The 20986-nt window shown below is 38.2% G+C and overlaps 1 protein-coding gene across 1 annotated transcript in view; it reads right to left on the minus strand.

Moving 5' to 3' along the window:
* Window positions 1-1689: 1689 nt before the first annotated feature.
* ARHGEF26 (Rho guanine nucleotide exchange factor 26) overlaps window positions 1690-20986 on the minus strand; it is a 62401-nt gene continuing 43104 nt past the window's right edge. The window contains exons 10-14 of the mRNA XM_069792946.1: window positions 19446-19600; window positions 11177-11386; window positions 5592-5659; window positions 5017-5121; window positions 1690-4106 (exon numbers count right to left, since the gene is read on the minus strand). Coding sequence (XP_069649047.1) covers window positions 3964-4106; window positions 5017-5121; window positions 5592-5659; window positions 11177-11386; window positions 19446-19600 — 681 coding nt within the window. The 3' untranslated portion in view covers window positions 1690-3963. The remainder of the gene's footprint in view (window positions 4107-5016; window positions 5122-5591; window positions 5660-11176; window positions 11387-19445; window positions 19601-20986) is intronic.

Consider the following 20986-nt stretch of genomic DNA (forward strand, 5'->3'; position numbering starts at 1 on the left):
TGTGGTCTTGGCTTCAGTGAGGGCTGAGTGCGAACCTGAGGTTTTGTTCTCGTGCATGCTGGCACCTAATCACTGAGCCAGTCACACAGGTTGGACTTTGCAGGGTTTCTGCCCACCTTACATAATGTGTATTTAACTGCATCATATAAAATGAAACTTTGATTCAGGGAACTGAGAGCGCCTTTTGTTTTTGGTCAACTTGCTTAAAAACTGATTAGAGAAGTCATGTAAGGAAGGGGTACAAATTCCAGGCCCTGCAAAAATGAAAGTTAATTTTACAGTAACAAACTCCCAGCTGTATTCCATCACTGCTGGGCTGTTTAATTAAAAGGAGATACTGGTGTCATGTCCTCCTCAGGCAGGAGAGAAAGAGAAAGCATGCATGTGTGTGCATGTGCATGCACTGGTTAGTGAAAATGAGTTTTTTGGATCATTCCCTTTGCAATAGAAGTGTTCAGAGCGAGTCAGAGTTAAAAAAGATTACTTCTTTTTTTTTGCTGATGAAAATATTGTGGAGTTGCTAGAAGGGGGGAAAAAAAAACCAAAACAAAATGAAAAAACAAAACCCTTAAGCTTTTGAAAACTTGTTTACACAAACTTTTAGATACATTGCTTGTCATGCTGTCTTAAATTTCTAATACCTCTTTGAGCTATGTTGGAATTAATTTAGAGTGAAAGTCAAAGATTTTAAGAGGTCATACCAGTTATCAGTGTTGTACCTGCTAGATGCCTTTTCCAGGCACATGCTGATCCTAAACAGAGTGAGTGCAGTGCAGAGTCTGTTTCTGTGTATGGGGGAATTGCATAGCACAGACTGGAGCTGTGTAGCTTAGAAAACACTGTAATGGTGTCAGCTGCTTCCCTAAAAAACTCACAGCTTGTCAGGAAGTGCTGCTTCAGCAGCTCACCAAAAGGCCACCTTTTTTTTTTATTTTGATCCTTTTTTTCAGGCATTGTGCAGGTGGGGGCAAAAACTCTGCAAACAAATAGGTGAGGCAAACATACAAAGGAATGAATTAATTTGTAGCTGCCACACCTGCACCAGCAAGGTTGTAACATCTCCTAGGCTAAGGGGGAGGTTGTCACCACTCCTGAGAAGGTTCCCAGGCCACTGTTGTGGCCAGCAGAGAGCAGTTCTGAGGTTCCTGCTGCCCCAAGCTGTCATCTTCCTTTCTATACTTTCCCCCAGGTAAGTTATGTATTAAATACTTGCAATACAGTCTTCCAGCATTTAATGTTAACTGAGAATAACTAACTAACTAATGCAGTCATGTTTAGCACAAGACCTGGATCCAGCATTTCAACTTCCTGAGTGCTCCACAGCAGGGCCTTGTTTCATCCTTCTCTCTTGATTAATTTTGAATTATTTTCTGCACAGTCACTTCTAGAAATCAGGTGTACAAAATGTATTGGATCCCATACAGGGCAACAAAGCTGGTGAAGGGCTGGAAGGAGCAGCTGAGCACTCTGGGTTTGTCTAGTTTGGAGAGGAGGCTGATGGGTGACTTCATTGCTCTCCTAGACCTGCATTTTATGCCTTTGCTCCAAGTTCATGGGCATACAGGTATGACAAATGACAGAGGACATATGATGGTGCTATTTATCTTTACAGAACAGATTTAATTTCTTTGGCAAGAATGACATTAAAAACTTGCAGTTTAATGGTGTTTCTTAAAGAAAAATTGAAGCTTTTTTTAGTAAGGATTTAAAAGCATTTTATTGATTGTTGTCCTGTAAAATCATAAAGTCTTTAATTCCTGAAGAGCTGTGTCCAACAATAGGAAAAATGTCTTTAAAAAACATTACAGCATTTTTGGAAAAACTATAGGTATGAAAAATATATACAATGTATTAAAATCTGAATAAAATTAATGTCTTGATTTATACATTCAGTTATGTGTTAAACATCTGCCTGTGTACAATAGAATTTGTTAAAATATTAGCAGTATTTTTTTCTATGTTAAATAAGTCTTTGTTCAATTTACAGTTTCTCTCATTACTATTTTATCAGTCCATTTTAAATTAATTTACAAGGGTGTATAACCACTGTCAGACTGTCAAGGTAAGTATTTTTGTACAAAATTATTGCCTTCCTAATATATTTTAATGTTACAGAGACACATCTTTATAAACATCCAATTCATTCACACACAAATTGAATCAACATATTACAGTATATAAAACAACATACAGCCCCTTTGAAAAAGACAGGGAACACAACAGGAAGAAAGCCATTGTACTACACGTTCTTCCCTCATTTTTATTAAATGTGTGTTCTACCCTGCTGAGTTATCAGCTGGTCCTTAAAAAGGTGAAGAATTTTATAATACAAACTGTCACACCTATATACAGAAAAGATGCACTGGAATTTACTTCATTTTTGAGTGCATTTGGTTCACACACCATGAAGTGGTGGTGGTTTTCTGTAAAATTTCAAAGCTAAACTGCAGATGCAAAAATTTAGCAGGTGTTGGATGTAGTGCAATTGTGAGAAGTCTTCTCTAAAGCAGAGAAGAGCAGATGTGTGAAGCAGCACCAATGTGAACTCCTCTGAAGGTGAGGTCCTAGTACTATTTTATCTATCCTGCTCTTGCCCTCCCTCCTGATCTCTTGCCTGAAGCATCCAATGACATCAAGTAAGTCAGCAGTAGAGGATAGCCTAGATAGATAACAAAATACCAAGTTAAGGTGCTGAGCTATCTTGCTTCCCAGTCTTTCCTCAGTGGTGGTCTTACCATTTATATATACAACAGAGATGAGACCACCTGGCACCTTAACAACACTACAGATCTTACTTCTCCCTCTTTTTTTGCCTGTGGATTCAACATGATGCTAGCAAATGCTAAAGATGTAGGTAAACTGAAGTTCAGTTGAACATTTTGCCTCCACAGAAGGAAATAATCATCTCCTCTAGCACAGAAGAGCAGAAAGACTAAAAAAAACCAAAAAACCCCACCAAAACAACCCCCCCAAGCCCAGAACAGAGTATTTCATGTTTTCTGCAGTCCTCATCAAAACCCTTGCTCTAAAGCACTAACTTAATATGAAGATCTAGTTAAACATAAGGAAGAGAGAAACAAAATGGACAGATTTCCAGCAGTTCTACTCCTTTAAAATACCTGTACTAAAATGGATCTGAGAATAACATAATAAACATCACATATTTTGCAGAGTTTGGTACCTCTTTCTTGCTTTCAGAAGTCCTTTCACCACTGCAGCACTACAAGGAGAGAAAGTCTGAGCTGCCTGAATGAGTAACACGCTGTATTAGAGACCAACACCACTGGAGGCACTTCTCCGAATTCTTCCATGGAACTTGCATCAGCTTTGCTAACATCGATTAGAGATCTAGTTACTTCTTACAAAGCATGGGACGTCCCTGGATTTGTGCTGGAGAGGTAGTCCTTTATGAATTACAGGGTTGGTTATTCTAGTTTGTTACACACAGATTTTGACACAACTGGGAAGTATCCCATTAACATACTTCTCTGGTACTGGAAATGTAATACTGCAGTTTCTTAGGAGCAGGAAACGCCCAACATTGCTATTCACCTCCAGCTCAATGGATTGGGTGAGTTCCTGGTCTTCAGTCTCCTATGCAGACTGCTACACAGAGTTCTTCTGAAAGAAAGTCAAAATGCTCAGAAGCATATGGAGAAAGAATACATAGAGGCAGGGATGGAAGAACTAAAGTCAAGTCAAAAAGATGCGTGGCTGATCTCCAGTGCCTAAGAAGCTACTTCTAGTTGAAGTCTGCTACTGGTCAAACCAGGTTTCAGTTCAGAGCTCTCAAAATGCAAGATCAAAAGGGTTGAGTATCCAAAACATCAGTGCTCTGTTAACTACATTTTTTGCATTGGTGACCTGCATCTTCCATGCAAGTGCTGTAGGCCATGCATCCATGCCCCCACTGAGAGCAGTTAGTGCAAATCCTGTAATATAGTACAAAGAAGCAAAAACGGTCTACACGTTGGTTTCAAGTCCAAGTAAGCGTCCCATCCGTTCCATGTTCTTGTCAATCGTGGCACGACATGTGATTTCTTTAGCACACTCCATGGGAAACCAACCTCTTTCGCCATCCCGCAGTCGTTCCCCTTCGTACCAACCTGCAAGGGTGAACAGACATGGAGTAACAAACCTTTTCAAGTAACATTAAAGATTCTTCGTCAGAACTGTGTGTGTTGCACTTGAGGAGACAAAGCTGACAGTCATCACACATGTTATACATTTACCTTTGTAGTGAATAAATTACTAGATTACGATCAGTTTGGCAGATATTTTTTTTTATACAGGCAGACTAGGGACAAAATAGTATGTAAAAATAAATATTAAACAAGTGTAATTTTTTGTATTGTAATTCAAATATAGTTTGAAATGGTATGAAGAATATAATATTGTAATCTAAAGAAAGCAATGCAGCACAGTTGATGGGATCTTTGGATTCATATGTAATATTGAATAACATCATTAAGTTAAGGTTTAGTACTTCAAGTGCTGACAGCTTCAAGTATCCCTGAGTTAACACATGAGATACTAGTAGAATCACGTGCACATCCAGGCAAGGATCAGCTTTGATCTCAGGGTACTTGGTATTATAGAAAACTTAGGCAAAACCCCTGTGCTAGACCCCTTGTACTGAACAGGCAGTGAAGCACAGTATATGACACAACAATGTCTATGTTTCTCTTAGACAAACCTGGTGCTCACTCGCTAAAATGTCTGAGGTCCGTGGTTTTAGGTTGAATTAAAGTTATCTGTGGACATTTGACATATCAAAACCAGCCAGCACATGCTTTTTGCAGCTATTTATCAACTATGATAGCCGATGAGTTACTTTGAACATCTGTTGCCTAAACAGAGGCTGTCCTTCAGAAACCTGAACAGAAATGCTCACGTTTTTCTTGGAAGCTAAACCTTTGTTCATTGTACAGCCAATGCTATTACAAAGCAAATTTTTCTAGCTGGATTCACCTGCAGTGGTGACAGACAGTTACTGACAGCAAAATTCTCACTCACCATCATTTACTTTTTGATAAACCAAAACAACATCAGCAACTTGAAGAGACAGTTCATCTGACTGCTTTGCTGTGTAAGTTCTGATGATCTCTACCTGAGCCAAAGCTGTGGAAGAAATAAGCCAGGCTGAAATTAAACAATTCACATAACAGAGTATCTTTTATTAAAATAATATATACAATTTATTTTTAAAAAATTTAGAGTATACCCCCCCCAAAAAAACCCAAATCAAAGGAGGCAGCATTTTATGCAAATGGCTTCCTACCTGAGCAACTACACACAAACAAACTTGGGATAAACACCTAACAGAAGGGACTTTGCACTTTTGCTAGCAGATTGAAACACTGGCCAATCCAGAGTTAATGAATGCAAACAGAAATTACTGTGTGAAACAGAACTCCTCAAAGAAGCCCGTGGGCACAGGAAGAGAGGGCAACTTAATAGAGCCCAGGAAAATAAACAGAAGATGTTTCTAAGGGTATTTATAATCTACACTTGCTCACGTCCCCACTAAGGGGCAGTGCATTTCTATTCTTCTGTCAAAGCCCTCCGAAATGCTGTTAGTTGTAACTTACTTGTCCTGTCCGTTTTCTGCCCATCTCTGTCCTGTCCAAGCACTGTAATCCAGCGAGCTCTGTCACTCCTGCAAACAGCATCAACAAAACTCAGTTTCCCAACTCACACTCTCGATAATGGTCAAGACTACTCCTCTTTTCAAGATTCTGTATTTAAATCTTTCCTCTTTCTTATTGAGTGAAGAAAACAAAACAAAACCAAAACAAAACCTCCTTTTTCCTCCTCTCAAAATATGGCCAGAAGGTGTGATACTACTTCTAGCAACATATTATTCAAACATATTTAACTATTTTAAGCAGGTTGGATTGGACAAAAAAGCCTATAAACATGGGTTGTACTGGCATGATGTCTTATATACCTCTAATCTTAATTATTTTTAAGTAATGCAGGTAAATTTCTCCACTAGTGTCTGTGACTAATACTTATTAATAATCTTACTAAAATAGAAATCCATCTAATGTACAAAGAATCTGATAAATGCAATACAGAAATTTTAATACACAATACCAACAGGTTTCCTGTGAGTAAAGAACTATCTTAGAATGAAAAGCAAGAATGAAAAAAAAAAAACCCAAACCAAAACCAAGGTTTCTCTGTGCTCTCAGGAGGTCACATTTGTGTTTCCAGATGTGTCCATTTGGGAAATCTGAGAGCCAGCACAAATAAACCTGGACCCAACAAAAGCCTAAATTAGTCATTTGAATCTCACCTTGTATAACCTAGGAAAACCATAATCAATCTCAGATTACATGTGTCAGTATTTCTGAGGAGAGCAGAAAGAATTACGTAGGTTCTAATCACAGAAATGCAAATTACTGACAGCTAATTCTGGAAGGGAGTGGCACAAGCTAAAGTGATGTCAGACAGTAAAGGAAAAAGAAAGCTCATCCTAAATCACCCCTGTTAGTGGCTGAGCTATAACAACCATTATAACTTTGAATTTTGACAAACCAAAATTTGAGTTTGATTCCCAAAACAAATATTTCAGTGCAATTAGATTTTATCCTATGTTTGCTGAAGGGCTTTGCTATCAGTACAGATGAGAGTAACACAGGGGAGTTGCAGGGTTGAATTTTCCTATTCCCCCTACCCTAAAAAAAAATTCCTGTTGCTATCTTTGGATAACTTCAGTTTTTTAACTAAAAATAATGAAAAACATCTGCCTTCTGCCGAGACCCAATTTTGTCAAACATCTGAGACAAGAAAATTCCGTTTGGAAACAGCACTATGGTATCTTCAGAAGTGTCACAAAATGGGACATTTAGACAAATTATGAGACTTCTCTAGAGTACATCTTCCAAGATGCACCATCGCTCAGCAAGCGAGGAGACGATTCAGCAAGGGGTTGTAGTTAGCCTGTGAAGTCCAGTCTGCAACATCCCACTACACATCATTCCACGATAAAGTTCATCAGTCTCTTCCAAGAACACTGACACTTTCTCATGGCCTTTCTTCCAGCTAGCTCTAGAATCTCTTTTCTGTTCACAGACTAGCAAAATGTCCTGAGGATGAAGGGATTCAGAATGGAAGTCTTTGAGCATGCTTCTTTCAGAATGAAAAAAATATCCCACTGATTATTTTGAATAGAAATATTTATACTGTTTTTTTAGCATTTAGTAAGAAACCGTGATCTATTTTTTTTAAATCCCAACACACATTCTTCCTCAAAGGTGGAACTACTGCACACGTCCTACTAACATTTGATACCTGTTGGTCTCATACAGATGGCCAAAACTACAACACATGCTACTTTAGACATTTCAGTCATTTAACAGTAGGGTGGTATTGAACTTGTTCTGTTTCGGCCAAAAAAAGAATAAGTCTGTATACAATTTTGCATGACCTTAATTAACTTTGTGGCTTTTTTTTTTTTTTATAAACGGGTCTTATTTAGATTCTTGTTTTCCTTTCCCTGTAACCATTCCTAACATGAAAACTACATTTCCTTTCAGACAACTCTGAGAAAAATGGGATAATGCCAGACTCTCTCCCACTTTAAGTACATACTTCTTCATAATCTATGTGTACTGTATATTTTGTGCCTTATTCACAGGGCAATATAAAGTTCCTGACCTAACGCTGGTACTTTGGTACTTGGGAACCAGACACCATGTGAAATGACAAAACATGATCAAACTGTGCTACGAATCTTTGCATCAGTGAAAACATCCAATTTTTACATGTGCAAAACTCCATTCCATAAGCCCTCTAAAGCACCCAGCTTGGCCTCCCTGTTGTCGATTGCCCTCCCATCCTTCTCAAAGTTAAGAGAAAGTTTTTCTGTACCTTTTGTATACATCTCAATACTCTATAAAAATAGGTAGTTTTCAAATAAAGTAATTATTTTCAGAATCTTTTCCTCTGAATGACAATCTGCTAGACTGCTATTTCTATTACAAACAGTATATAGCAAATCAATAATAAATCTGCAGAACAGAATGTCTTTTCATAAGAAGCCCAGACAACTAAAAATGCACTGCATTTTTTTCCCAATAAAAATGCATTTCCAAACAAGTCTGAATCATCTGCTTACTTTATAATGAGACCTTTAATAGAAATCATTAATGATCTATAGTTTCTTTCAGGGTTATTCTAAACTTTGAAAGCAAACCTAAAACTGTAAATTTTTCCAGGCTGGGATACATCTAGAGCAGTCTGTTTCATGTCTTCTGTCCCGCCTCCAGCTTCCACTAAAACAGATAAAATCTTTCACTTTTGTGAAGGGTTGTATGGAAGTTAATGGCACCACAGAGAAATGATGGCCTCTCAGATATTTGCACCCGAAAGAACAAGACACTTCTTGTTGCTCGTTTCTAAAGCAGAACACTCTTCAAAACTGCATCAGGAGAACAAGGACCACCTCTATCCCAGCACAGCTCCACAGCTTCCCCAAAGCAATGCCAAACTCCTCCTCCCATTTAATCCAGTACTGTTTCCACTTCTGCACCATCCAACCATTATTATAATTAATTCACAAATCGCTGCTCCAGGACAAGTGCATTCTGCATTCATACCCCCCAACAATGTCTGCCTGCTACCACCACTATGCCATAGGATGCACCTGTGCCTATCTCCTCCTGCTACTACTGTGCTCTACATACAGATAACATGGTATAAATGCCACATTGCTAGAAGAACTGAGGGTGAGATTAGGGCGAGATACTTTATTGTTTTAAAGAAAAACCAGCGCAGAGAAGTACCAGAGACAGAGCAAGCTTAATTAAATCTCTGCAGTCAAATTATTCAAGGTGTTCTCATCAAGATAAGTATCAAGAAAACCTCCCTTAACTACAACAGTAGAAGCAGCATTTTCTCATAGTAACCTGTGTTACACTTAGATCCGCATGCTCAATTACTCAGCCTGCACAGCAGCAGAACGTTGTTACAGAGAGCCTGGAACTCTGACTCTCGACTGCTTGTAATAGACCTTTCATTAGAAATTTAAGAACCTGCAGTTCTTCAGCACTGAGTTCTGCTCTTTGAGGCCTGTAATGGTCTGAACTATTTGTACGATAGCTATATATTTAAGCAAGCTGCAGAATGCATGTATATCCAGCGCTTTCAACTACAGTATGCTAGCTATTTGCTGTTATGGTTTACTTTAGGCACTCACCCTCTGGAGATAATGATTATTAGATAAATGCACTATGTTAACAGGTAAGCTAGGCAGAAAACCTGTGTCTTGACTTCCAGTTCTGAGAAGGTTTGTTACAGAAGTATTTAAAAAAAACCATCTTAAGCTACAACAGAACCCAGTGGTGACTCAAGATACTTAAGTGATATTTCTAGTTCAAATTAAACAATAAGAAACTTCCATATTGCAATATGTAATCACTAGATTGTGTAGTTTACTTAACAGTTGCATTATGTGGCAAAACTCTGATTTTTTTCTTTACTGTGATATCACTTAAACTGAAAATAAATTTAATGGAAATTCTTTCCACAACCCCCAAGAAATCCAAACTGCTTAAATCTCTGTTCTGCAGCCCTTGCTTGTTTGCCTCAGCAGTAACAACTAGAAGGGATTCAGTAATCCAGCGTTATTATTGCATAGACTGCAGAAAAGATACAGACCGAGTCTTGCCTGAACTTCAGAGTGTAACATACAGAAACTTTCCCTTTTACATATAAATCTGCACTGATGAAGTCTGAATAACTCTAGCTCTATTAGGCCAACTCTCCAGCTTACGAAGTACAAAATCAAATCACAAACTACATCTGCGCAGTATTTCACTCAATGCCACAAATGTGCATCTTCCTCTCCACAGACCTCTTTTAGGTCAGATCTTCAGCCTGCATTACACTTCGATACTCTGCTGACTTCAGGGACATTACACTTTCTGTGTATATTCTGTACTTTCCCTCTGACCAAAAACTCCCTCCACCCAGAAAGTGACAGACCTCTGCACTGTTTATGAATGGTCATATGTCAATTCTCAACTCTTTTGCAAAAATGTGTTCAACACCAAGATCTTCAGTTCCTCCTTATTTTATAAGCATTTTTATGCAAAGCTATCACAGATAGTCCTTTAACACCTTAAGCAATCTGTGACTAGAATTTACTGTACCTTCCATCAACATGGACTCCCTTTGCATTACCTCAACCTCTTTTTTGTTCCTTTGTTCCTTACCAAACACAGGTGGTGAAAGACACCACTACCAACTTTGTACTTCTTCTCCATTCAGCTGTAGGTCTAGAAGAGACACTCGGCTGCTCACAGAATGTCAGAATGGTGCCTTTGTGGAGAACTCCGTTTCAGACCACAGGGGTTTCACATACATGTGATGCTTTGCTTGTCATTTCTCCCTTCTGTTCTACCCTCTAATGGATTCTTAAGTTACTTCTCTCAGTAATGGTATTAAAGTAACACTCCACAAAGCACAGCCACACCATTTTTCACTGGCTAGGGAGCTGGCAATCTCCAAGGCAGAGGCATAGATAATTCTTGGTCTGAAGACCCAAAACAGCAGCACCTAATAATGGATACTTCAATTTACAGAATATCAACATATGCATTCAATTTTCCATTATTCCTACACTGTAACTTCAAGGAAAGAGAGTGACACTAACATGGCACGGGCTTACAGCCACTGAGTCCCCTCATGACAAGATTACATGAGAGAAACTGCACTAGGTTTGCAGAGGCTTTATTTTATTCCAATAAATATTTATTCCAGTATCTAGGGGATATTACATAAGCTGAAGCTGCACGTTCTCCTGCTCTGCCACTCATCAGAAAAGCTTGTCAAAGTTACCTTGCCTTGCTTTGAAAGTATCCACTTAATACAAACAGTGCACATCAGAGCAGTTGGCAGGTGTCACAAAGAGTGCTTCAGCGTTACTGAGCAGGGCACCAACATGGTCCACGACAAATAAGGGATCCTTTCTGCAGTAGTGCTCCTTTGGTCACTGCTGACCACACATCACAAAGACTGCCTGCTTGGGAACTTGTTTCATTTCATTTTGATTTAAACTTGCCAGACAGAAGCTGGGCATTTCATACTATCTTGACAGGAGCGGGGGCAGAACAGCCTGTTGAGATCATCAGGTGAAAAACTACAGAAATGGTAACTATTTACTTACTGAGTCTCTGCTCCCAGGAGCATCTCCACCTTCTCTCCTGCGTGGTTACTGAGGACCGCTAGTCTGAAGAGGTGAGCTGGAGAACTCTGCCGCGAGTAGAGCATAGTCGAAGCATTCTTTACAGGAGAAGAAGTCAGGTCCTCGCCGTCACATTGTTGTACCACCAGCTGGTCCCTTAAAGAATAATCTGTGACATTGTAACTCTCTTCACTGCAGAACAAAGAAGGGAAGGAAAAAACCCACAAGTTTATAGTTTTCCATTAAGTATGTCTGGAAGCAAACTCAGTCACAGAATCCACTTTTAACTGCACAGTATGGCATGACTCTTCTGATACCTCAGATCTTCATCTTTTCTGTTTGTTTGTTTTTTAAACTACCAATTTTCCAAGATACAAAGTAGATCAGTTTTTAAACCCTGTGGAATTTTGTTTAGCAGCGCAGTTAAATGACCTTGGTGCTCCTGAAGTGGTGTAAGCTCAACTTAACTCCACTAAATTTGAAAACAGGCACAGCAATTAGAGAATTGCACTTTTTTTTCCTGTAGATTCAAATGAACAACAGACCTTAATTTTAGAATGTTATAGGAAAAGAAAGTAAAATTTCCCTTTTCCTGTACGTGTAGAACTATGGGTACGTATACTGCTTCCACATAAACACTACTGATCTTCATTTTAAATACAGGATCAGCTTGTACTCCTTGTCAATCTGCATGTAGATCTAGTCCAAAATCTATTTTAAAATATTCTGAAACATAACCTTAGTCAACTGTGAATTTTTAGAACAGGCAAAGGCTTGTCACACACTACTGGTCTTGCAAAATGTACTGTGCAATTTGCCTTCTAGAACAGACTTTGTAAATAAATATACCAACTCTTAAGTGATACAAATAAAGATTACTACATATGCTTAATAACTTCCCAAAAAACGACTAGAAAGAATTCTAAGAAATGATGCAAGTTAGAAGCTTTCCTTTCCTTATGGCTGAAATGTAGGTGGAGAGGTGGACAAAACATCAGACATCACAAATCAGAACATAAAAAGTGTTACTGATTTTAACAACAGAAGGACTTAAATGAGAATAATGCACTCTTCCCTGAACAGCAGCCTTTTATTTCTAAATGTGAGAATCACTTCAGCTAATCAAGATCTTCTTGACAGATGAAGACATGGCAAAGACAGGAAGCAGCATGTCTGGACAAGGCACACTGTCACATACACCAGTGATAGATGGTAGCAGGGAACAGTTACTTCAACCCCCCTGTCCTTCAATCCATTACCATATATTTACAACATCTGCTTCAGCTGCAGAACATCCAGTCATCTTAAGCAGCATTCTTCAGCACTCTTACATGAGTTCCACCAGTTATCCTATCTATTGGTTTTGCTACTTATTCATATCAAGGTAATACTGGAAACTGGTTTTTTTTTCAAGTGGAAAATAACTGTGCATTCCAAATTTTTAAAGTCGTGAAACATAGTTGATGTAATATATCAATATTGTATCAATAACATATCTCAACAGATGTTAAGTCATCATCTCTCCATTTTCTTGTAATATTTGAGCAACCATAAAGGAATAATACGCTCCATTTGCACCTGCCAGAAAGGGGTATGTCACCATCAGCATTTCAGAGGCTTCAGTTCCAGGTGTTTGGGATTTGATTCGCATCAGATCAGTGCTTAGGTTTCTGTATATCTCCAGCAGCAAAATTAATCTTCTCAAGTATTTTTTCAATTTCAACTATTTTAATGAATCACATTAAGTAATCTGAGGCTCTAGCATAGCTTTTCATCACTCAAGACTTGAGGTCTAAACAGATTTTACTTTAAGGTGGAGTATGTATAGTTACACCTTAAAATCTGATGTATTTGATTTACTGCAAAATTTGACAAACACAGCAATGTATGGGCTAGGAGGGAGAACTGGCTTTATGCCTACATAAGCAGGTTTTTTTTCTATCTTTTCTTGTTGCACCAGTGTAGGGCAATAAATCTGAAGAAATTTACAAGCTTACATGAAATTATGAGGTAATTAAGTTTCAGTGTTCTGGGTTCATGATATATCCTGCTAAACTTGCAAACACACGTAAGTCAATTCTGGGAAATACGATCGCAAGCTTCAGTGGAAACAAAAGCCTTTTCAGCTGGCTTCTCTTTTCTTGTGATCAGTTGCTATTTCTTAAGTGATGCAGATTTTTTTCCTTTTTAAATGCCTCTTGCAAGCATTTTTTCTTCTCATCTTTTATTGAGGAGTTTGAGGGCTTTACAAAGGAAGCAGAACCAACGACAGACAAGCTTCGTAAGATTTATCATATTGGAGGACTGAAATCACTGTAGCTCACAAGAACAACATTTTTCTTCCCTGTCTCTCTTTCTCCAAGTCTCAAAATGGTACCAACAATTCCCCACAATCCACTGGTGTTTTCCACTCTGAGGGCTGGAATCACAACTCCCCATTAAGGGACCACTGACAAAGGCACAAACATACCCAAAACTTCCAAAAGAACTTAAAATAGCTTTAAAAACTCTCCACACAGTTTTGATTAACCTAGCTTTTGATCAGACTGTTGTTTCCATGTTCCTCAGAGTAAAAAAATTAAAAAGTAAATCACATAGGAAACAAGATAGAGACAGAAAACTCTTAGAGCTCTGCAAAAATGAAGCCAGATTAATTATGCTATTACACATGACTTCTTGGGTCCCAAAGTAGAAAGAATACAGATTATAAATAGGTTTTGGTCTAATTAAAGGAATTTAACATAAGCACACCAAGAAGCTGGGAGAATCTTCAATATTTCAGCATGTGGAAAGCTGAATTCTAATTTCCACACATATAACCCAGGGATGCTAAAAGGAATCTTAATTTAAGAGAGGCTATGAGAGGGGAGGGAGTAGAGACTGTGGATTTAGGTTTCATATTCCCCTAAATCTACCCCTATATTCAGTTAATTCATTTATCTACAAAAAGATGCTACTTATCACTTGAGGACAGTTGTTTCAAGTCCCATCTGTAGTAGCTGTGGGTCCCTACTGAAGAAGAAACATTTTATATCTAATATTTATCAGTCCCTTTCTCCCTCTCTTTCTTTTTTCTGAAACTATACACTCTACAACAGGCAAAGGTTGGTTGGTTGGTTTGGTGTGGGGTTTGGGGGGTGGGTGGGTGGGTTGTTTTGTTGTTTTGTTTTTTAAAAAAGTCAGTTCAGTGTTTTAGTCTAGGCAATCCCTGCTTAGCCAAGGATGGAACTAGCAAAACCAGCTAGGGATGCTGCTGTAGTTACTTGGGAATCTTGCATCTGAAAAAGAAATGTAGTAACGAATAATAAACGCATTCTTTACTAATTAATCAACAGAGATAAACCTCTACAAGTCCTTCTATTTCTTATCTCCATTCAACAAAATAGTCTGATTTGAAACTATTAGGCAGTCCTCATCTTTTTACCCACTGTGCCCTCTGTGAGGCCCACAAACTCTCCTCCTTCCAAACAGATAATGAAATATGCTGACAAAGCTGACAGTGCTGGAGTGAGCAGATGTACATAAACAGAAACTCAATCCACTCAGTCAGGAGTAACAGGAAGGACATTTAACACATTCTTTAAAATTACTGTAATCAGGTAATACAAACATGCCAACATTCTTTTTCAGTTTAAAACTGCACTTTTTTTGCTAAACTTTTATTTAGATTCAGAACATGAAACAACAGGACTATTTTATATCCCTTCGCAGGGAATACATGCAAGTTTTAGAGGCACTTGTATGAAGACCAAATATCTACTGATGCAGTATCATCTGTTCTAGGCCACCTATACTTTAACAGAAAGCATGTGGTCAGTCTCCTTACCTCCTCCTCTCTTTCCAGCTGTGCTACTCTGAAATCCTTGGTGTTCCATAGAAGTTACTTTGCATTTGCGCTTGCCTTTAGTTACAGAATCACCCCTGGCACCCTGAGAAAAAACATGGTTCTGCAAGCAGCTCTGAACTGGTAACATTCCCAAGTAGCAGTGAACCTTTGGGTGATTTCCAGTGCATGAAGTCCAGCGGCATTCCGCTGTCAAGGTATCTCAGGACCTGACAAGCCACAGAGCCATTAAGACAGACAGGATTCTAGTGGTACCCTTAGGGGATTATGGAAAACAGAATATTCAATAAATCTACACTCATTCAAAAATACAAGCCTCTCTGGAGTTCACCTGAAATCTTCTAAAAGCACTGAGGATGTAACTGGTGGATTTTCTGAAGAGCCGCATAAGGCAGCTATTTAGTTGTATATAACAAAACTTTATTAATTCTGGAGTTCTCCCGAACTCCACAGAACACAGAGCTAGCTCATAGGCAGCATTAATAACTAAAATATGTAACCAGATCTTCATGGTCCCAGGAGGGCGTGAGGAATAAAAGGAGGCATTTGACTTTTGGTCAAAGCTAGCTGTATCCTATTCTTAGCAGAATATTGTTGCAGTGTATGCTTCCAAGCCTGCAAAAGGTATTGGAGAAAACATCTCCTTAGCTTGGCCTTCTCTCCTGCAGCAGTTATAAAGTGTCCACTATAGAAACTCTACCACACCTGGCAACAAATACATTATCTAAACCCAACAGTTACACTCCTCAGCTGTGCAGGAGAGCTATGGATGACACACTCATACCTGTGGTTTTAGAGGGAGGGAGAAAACTGGAAACTCATTATGAAGGAAATGCATACAAACATAAAAGTAGCATGTATATTTCAACTAAGTATTCTATATTTTAATAAAGCACCAATTTCATTATTCTTCATGGAACTTGGAATAGTTTCTTCACTAGCCCAAGAGAAAGCAAATCTCCCAAGCACAACACAAGTAACAATTGTCCTGTAGTGCATGTGAATTGTGAGGCAGCCTGAAATAACAACTCTAAGATATGAATTATGTTGCCTGTTACTCTGTCTGTCAGAATGCTACCTTCAAAATCCAATGTCAGCATAAGCTGTTGGTTTACTGGTCCCTGCAGTGGATGTCATGGCCAAAATGGTGACAATTCACAGTACAGCAAGGAGGTAAATAAAAAAAGAACAGAAGCCAGAAAAGGAACAAAAAGAGAATGGAGTTAAGAGAATGAAACTAAAGGGTAAAACACTACCACAAAGCTGAATGAACAATACATGAAATATTCAGGTTACTTGAAGTCAGTCTACACTTAGATCTTTGCAGAGTATTCACAGTGTTTAACTTTACAAGTTTCTAAGTTAACTTCCCAGAGCTACCTAAACAGAGAAAGAAAGATGCTCTTCTAGAGGGCAAGCTGAGTCAGGCTGCTACTTAGAACTGCTCTCTAAGGGGACCTGCCTTCTCCACTGACTGCACAGGTAACCCTGGAAGAGTACACTGAGCAGTCCTGACATCACCCAGCTCTTCACTTCATGCCATAATCCAACTGACATCCGTGTTCACATGAACAAGAATTAACTGATATCTTCTTGTGCACCAACCATATAAAAGTTGGCCTTTCCACCAAGATTTGGACATCCTGACGCGTGCTAGCACTGACTACTCTCTTCAAGGTAATGCATTAAAACTTTACATATTAAGAGTCTTTTTTTTTTTTAAATTACATTTAACTTACATTTTAATTACATTTAAAAATATCAGATTGTGTCTACGCAGCAGAAGGAGCTACAAGAAAGGACTACTGAACAGGAAAAAAGTTCCCAATAAACTAAAAGCTGAGCAGTGCAGAAATGCAGATTTTTATTATTCTCCAAAATCTGGTGCAGAATGACATACATCTCAAGTTCATGTGTCCCTTTTTGGCCTAATCCCAACAACCAGTCTTGAGTATTATTCAGTAGCCGTTTGCCTTACTTTTTCAAAGGGGAAGCGTGATGAAGCAACTGACTATGCTGCTGCTTTACAGCACACAAATCAGAGCCTAAATGATTACCAAGGTATCTGTAACACACACACATATCTGTAACAAAGACCATCCGGCAGCTGACATGGAAAGCATAAGCCTCTGAAATATTTCATAGTGGCATGAGATACCCCACACAGCATCCATTAAAAAGGAAGAGATTTTGGTAGCTAAATTCCATTTAACCTACTTAATGAGCAACAGAAGACAGTTAAACCTTGCAATTTAATACCAGGAGGTGAAATTGCAGCTGAGGAAGATTATGATGAATAAACTATCATTAAAATTGAAACATAAGAACTCTGGAGCATGCCTAACTATACACCAACACAAGACCTCCCTTATCTTTTTTTGTGGTGAAAATTTAACAGTTCTCATTATGAAAAGGTTTCTGGAAAGCTTACTCACTCAAGTATACTTCAAGTAAACTCAAGTTTACTTCACAGTCACCAACATGACTCCTCCAGCAGGTACCATCAAGCCCAGCCTTTAAGAAGTCAGGACTGAGCCATTGCTGGCTGTGTGCGTGAGGTTCTACATATATGGCAAACTGCTCAGATGGGATAGCTGAAGATTAACTTCTGGGTAAAGATTAAACAGCATAATTGGAGCACTAAGTAATTGGTATTTTTAGCACAGTAGTGAGGAGTGATTTTTTTTTTGTGCAAGGTTAAGAATCTTCTGAAATGCAACTGCTCAAGTAAAAATACAAACATTTAAACTCAACTAGCAACAAATATTTCTGTCCACTGCTGTGGCATCCATGGTAACACTGCGGGCCGGAGAACAGATCACCAAAAGCTCAAATATTATTAATAAGCTTATTCACTCAGGCAAAGTACATGCTTCATACTCAGAATCTCTGGGAGGCTCACAGAAATTAGTCCTTTTCAGTTACATCCATTTGTTTAGGGGGTCTTCAGAGAGTGACTGTGTGAATCTGACCATTAACATGAAGTGTTCTTTAATTTTGGCTTCTGGGCCGATTTAGGACATTTCAATTCCAACAGCTGGAAGCTGTTAGAAATCAAAACCCCAAAGTTTGGATAAGATATGTTGTTATAAAAATCTGTTTTATAATCTGGACAACAAGCCATCACATAGGAAACCAATAAACAATGTAACAACACAGTTAATATATTCCTCACTGTTTTCCCAACTCAAACATTTACTTAGCTACCAACACAATAATATGTGTTAATGGTAGTCCCATGAGAAAAGAAATGCACTGTTTAAAAAAGTGTGATACAACTCTGTGATGTGCTGCCAGTGATTTAACAAGGGACTTTCACAGAAACATTTCAGCATAAGCTTTGATAAACACTGAATCTCAGAAAGATGTTCAAATCAGTAAGATAGCTGGCGAGAAATCTATTCATTTTTTTCCCCCATCTTTGCAAAAAATCCCCTTCACTTAAGTGCTTTTTCTCCCCTCCACTTTCATGTAGCTTTCTCTTTGCTTAAATATTGGCATTTTCTTCTCAGGTTTTATATCCTACCTCATTCCTCAAAATTTATTTAAATTATGGATTTCAAGTTTCACAGAAAGGTGTCTTTTAAAAATAGCTGGTATTAGGCTTAACTGGCCAACCCAGATGCAAAATAATTGTTCTTCAAAACAGTTTTCAGCCTCAGGAATAAGGTTTATCTATCAAGTATCATCTAATAGCAACATCAGAAGATATAAGTTCAATTCAATTCAATTCTTCTAAACCTCCCCTCAAATCTAGTGATAAATTAAATTTAAATGGAGACTGTTAGAAGTTGTATCCCATACATCATTCTCAAAACTAGCCCAACTGTGGAAGGAGTGGAGGGGAATGAAAATTACTACTTCTTTATCCTTCCAAAACTTCTCCCTTTGCTAAGGCATCAAGGATGAACTTTGCAATTTATTTGACAATTTGGAATTTCAATTGCATTTGCCAAAAATAAATCCTGTTTAACAAGTAGTTACTTGTCATTTCTAAACGCAGTCTGATAAGAGCAATATTAGAAACTCAAATTTATCTTCTTAATTCATTTACCCTCTTCAACACAGCATATTAAAACATATAAATAGCTTTAAAAATGTTTAGTGGACTTGAAACTTGTTTAGTCCGTATCTCCTCCTGTTTCATGCTGCAAATGTACGATGTCCACTTACTTCTCTTTGAATCTCCTTCATTCTTTCAAACAAGCGACTAGAAAATATGTAAAAATGCTGCGGATGCAATCAAGTTTGCCGTTCCAAAGCCAGAAAGCTTCAGTTTTCATTTTGCCCAGGATGAGGCACACACAACACTCACGATAATTTTAAAAGACAAGGATAACTCAGCTGTTCTCTCTGTGATTCAAGGAGTTGAACACAAAGGCAATTTTATATTGATGAAGCTCTTACCTCTTCTTCTTGGTGATAATGAGGACATCATTAAAGAGGAAGAAGTACACCTGCTGTTTAGAAGTTCTTTTAGAAAAAAGTCCAGTGTCTTCTACATATGCTGTTAATTCGCCCCTTTTCACTAACCATCGTGAAGAGGAAACCAATGGAAATGGCTACAAAGCAAGAAAAGAACGTTTTAATCCTTCAAAAGTAGAGGTTTTTAAAAATCAGGTAACAGACTACTATATATATTTGGGAAAAATGCTTGAATAAACTCAAAACTCAGAGATCATAAGTACAAGCACAAAGCAGAGGTTATCAAGGTTTAAGGTATCTTCATAATTCATGTAATACACAATTAATAGCCTGCAAATACTTGAAAAATCACTCATGCACATGACACAATTGTTCATCTAAGATAAAAATGAACAGACTTGATTGGTCATACTTGGGATGGAACAGACTACATGAGGTCTCCTAAGGAGATTAAAAAGACTTTCTTCCAGGAATATGTAAGTTTTTGTGGAATAAGCAGTCATTCTTTAAGGGCATACAAACACTGGATTTTCCTCTAGGTACCTCACAGCTTTTCTACCTAAACAGTCAGAAAGAAGAGCTTCAGCTTCTTATCTCCAACATGAGGACTACTGCAAACTCCATTTCATCACATCCCTCAGGGCAGCTAAAATGATGCTGTGCCTTCTTTCTAATGGTACATTCTGTACCACACGCAGAATAAAAAATATAAAATCCTTTAACAGAGAAATACACTGTACAACCAACTTTGAAGTACTCTGTATGTTAAAACAGACATAAACAGATACGGAGACAGCATACAAGATTAGATTGGTCCTAATACAGTACTGAACATTATTATTGAGATGTTCAGAGTATGCAGACTTTTTTTCCCCTTAAAAAGTAAGGTAAGTGAGGAATGCCAGAAGGCTTAGCAATCAAATGTGGTAACATCCATCTTCTACTCTCTAAATAAACTGAAGTTACAACACCGCTCTGAAAGAATGCGTAAAGCAGTATGTGATGTGTAGGGTTTGAACAAGCTGTCCATTTTAATGCCAAAACAGTTAACAGTTTGCTCATGACATCATAAATTCACCAGTGGTTTGAAAGACACGTCTGAAAGTTTTTAGAGGATGTCTCTTTAGATACCTGCTTATGAAAGGCCATATTAACAAATAACTGTCTTTCCTCAGAATGAACTTCAGGAAGTTTTCCACATACTTGCTATTCTCATTAGGAGCTCTTGAAATATCATACAGTTATCTGTCCACTGTCATAGCTTTATTTAAGATAATTAAGGATACTATAACTCCTCTTACTCTCTACCTACCTACTTGATGTAGTTGAACTCTAGACTCTGTGGAGCAGGATCTCCATTTCTCTATACGGTGAGGACCAACACCTGCAATGGCTGAAGCAAGCCAGAGAGAATCATAGCTGCCTAATGTGAAGACCAGGCTTTATTAATCCAAATTATTCCCAACTGCGGGAGAAACAGACACCACAGAAGACCTTTTGTTTCTCTGGGCCACAACCATGAA

The sequence above is a fragment of the Haliaeetus albicilla genome, chromosome 9 (assembly GCF_947461875.1).
Source record: "Haliaeetus albicilla chromosome 9, bHalAlb1.1, whole genome shotgun sequence".
NCBI classification, from domain to species: Eukaryota; Metazoa; Chordata; class Aves; order Accipitriformes; family Accipitridae; genus Haliaeetus; species Haliaeetus albicilla.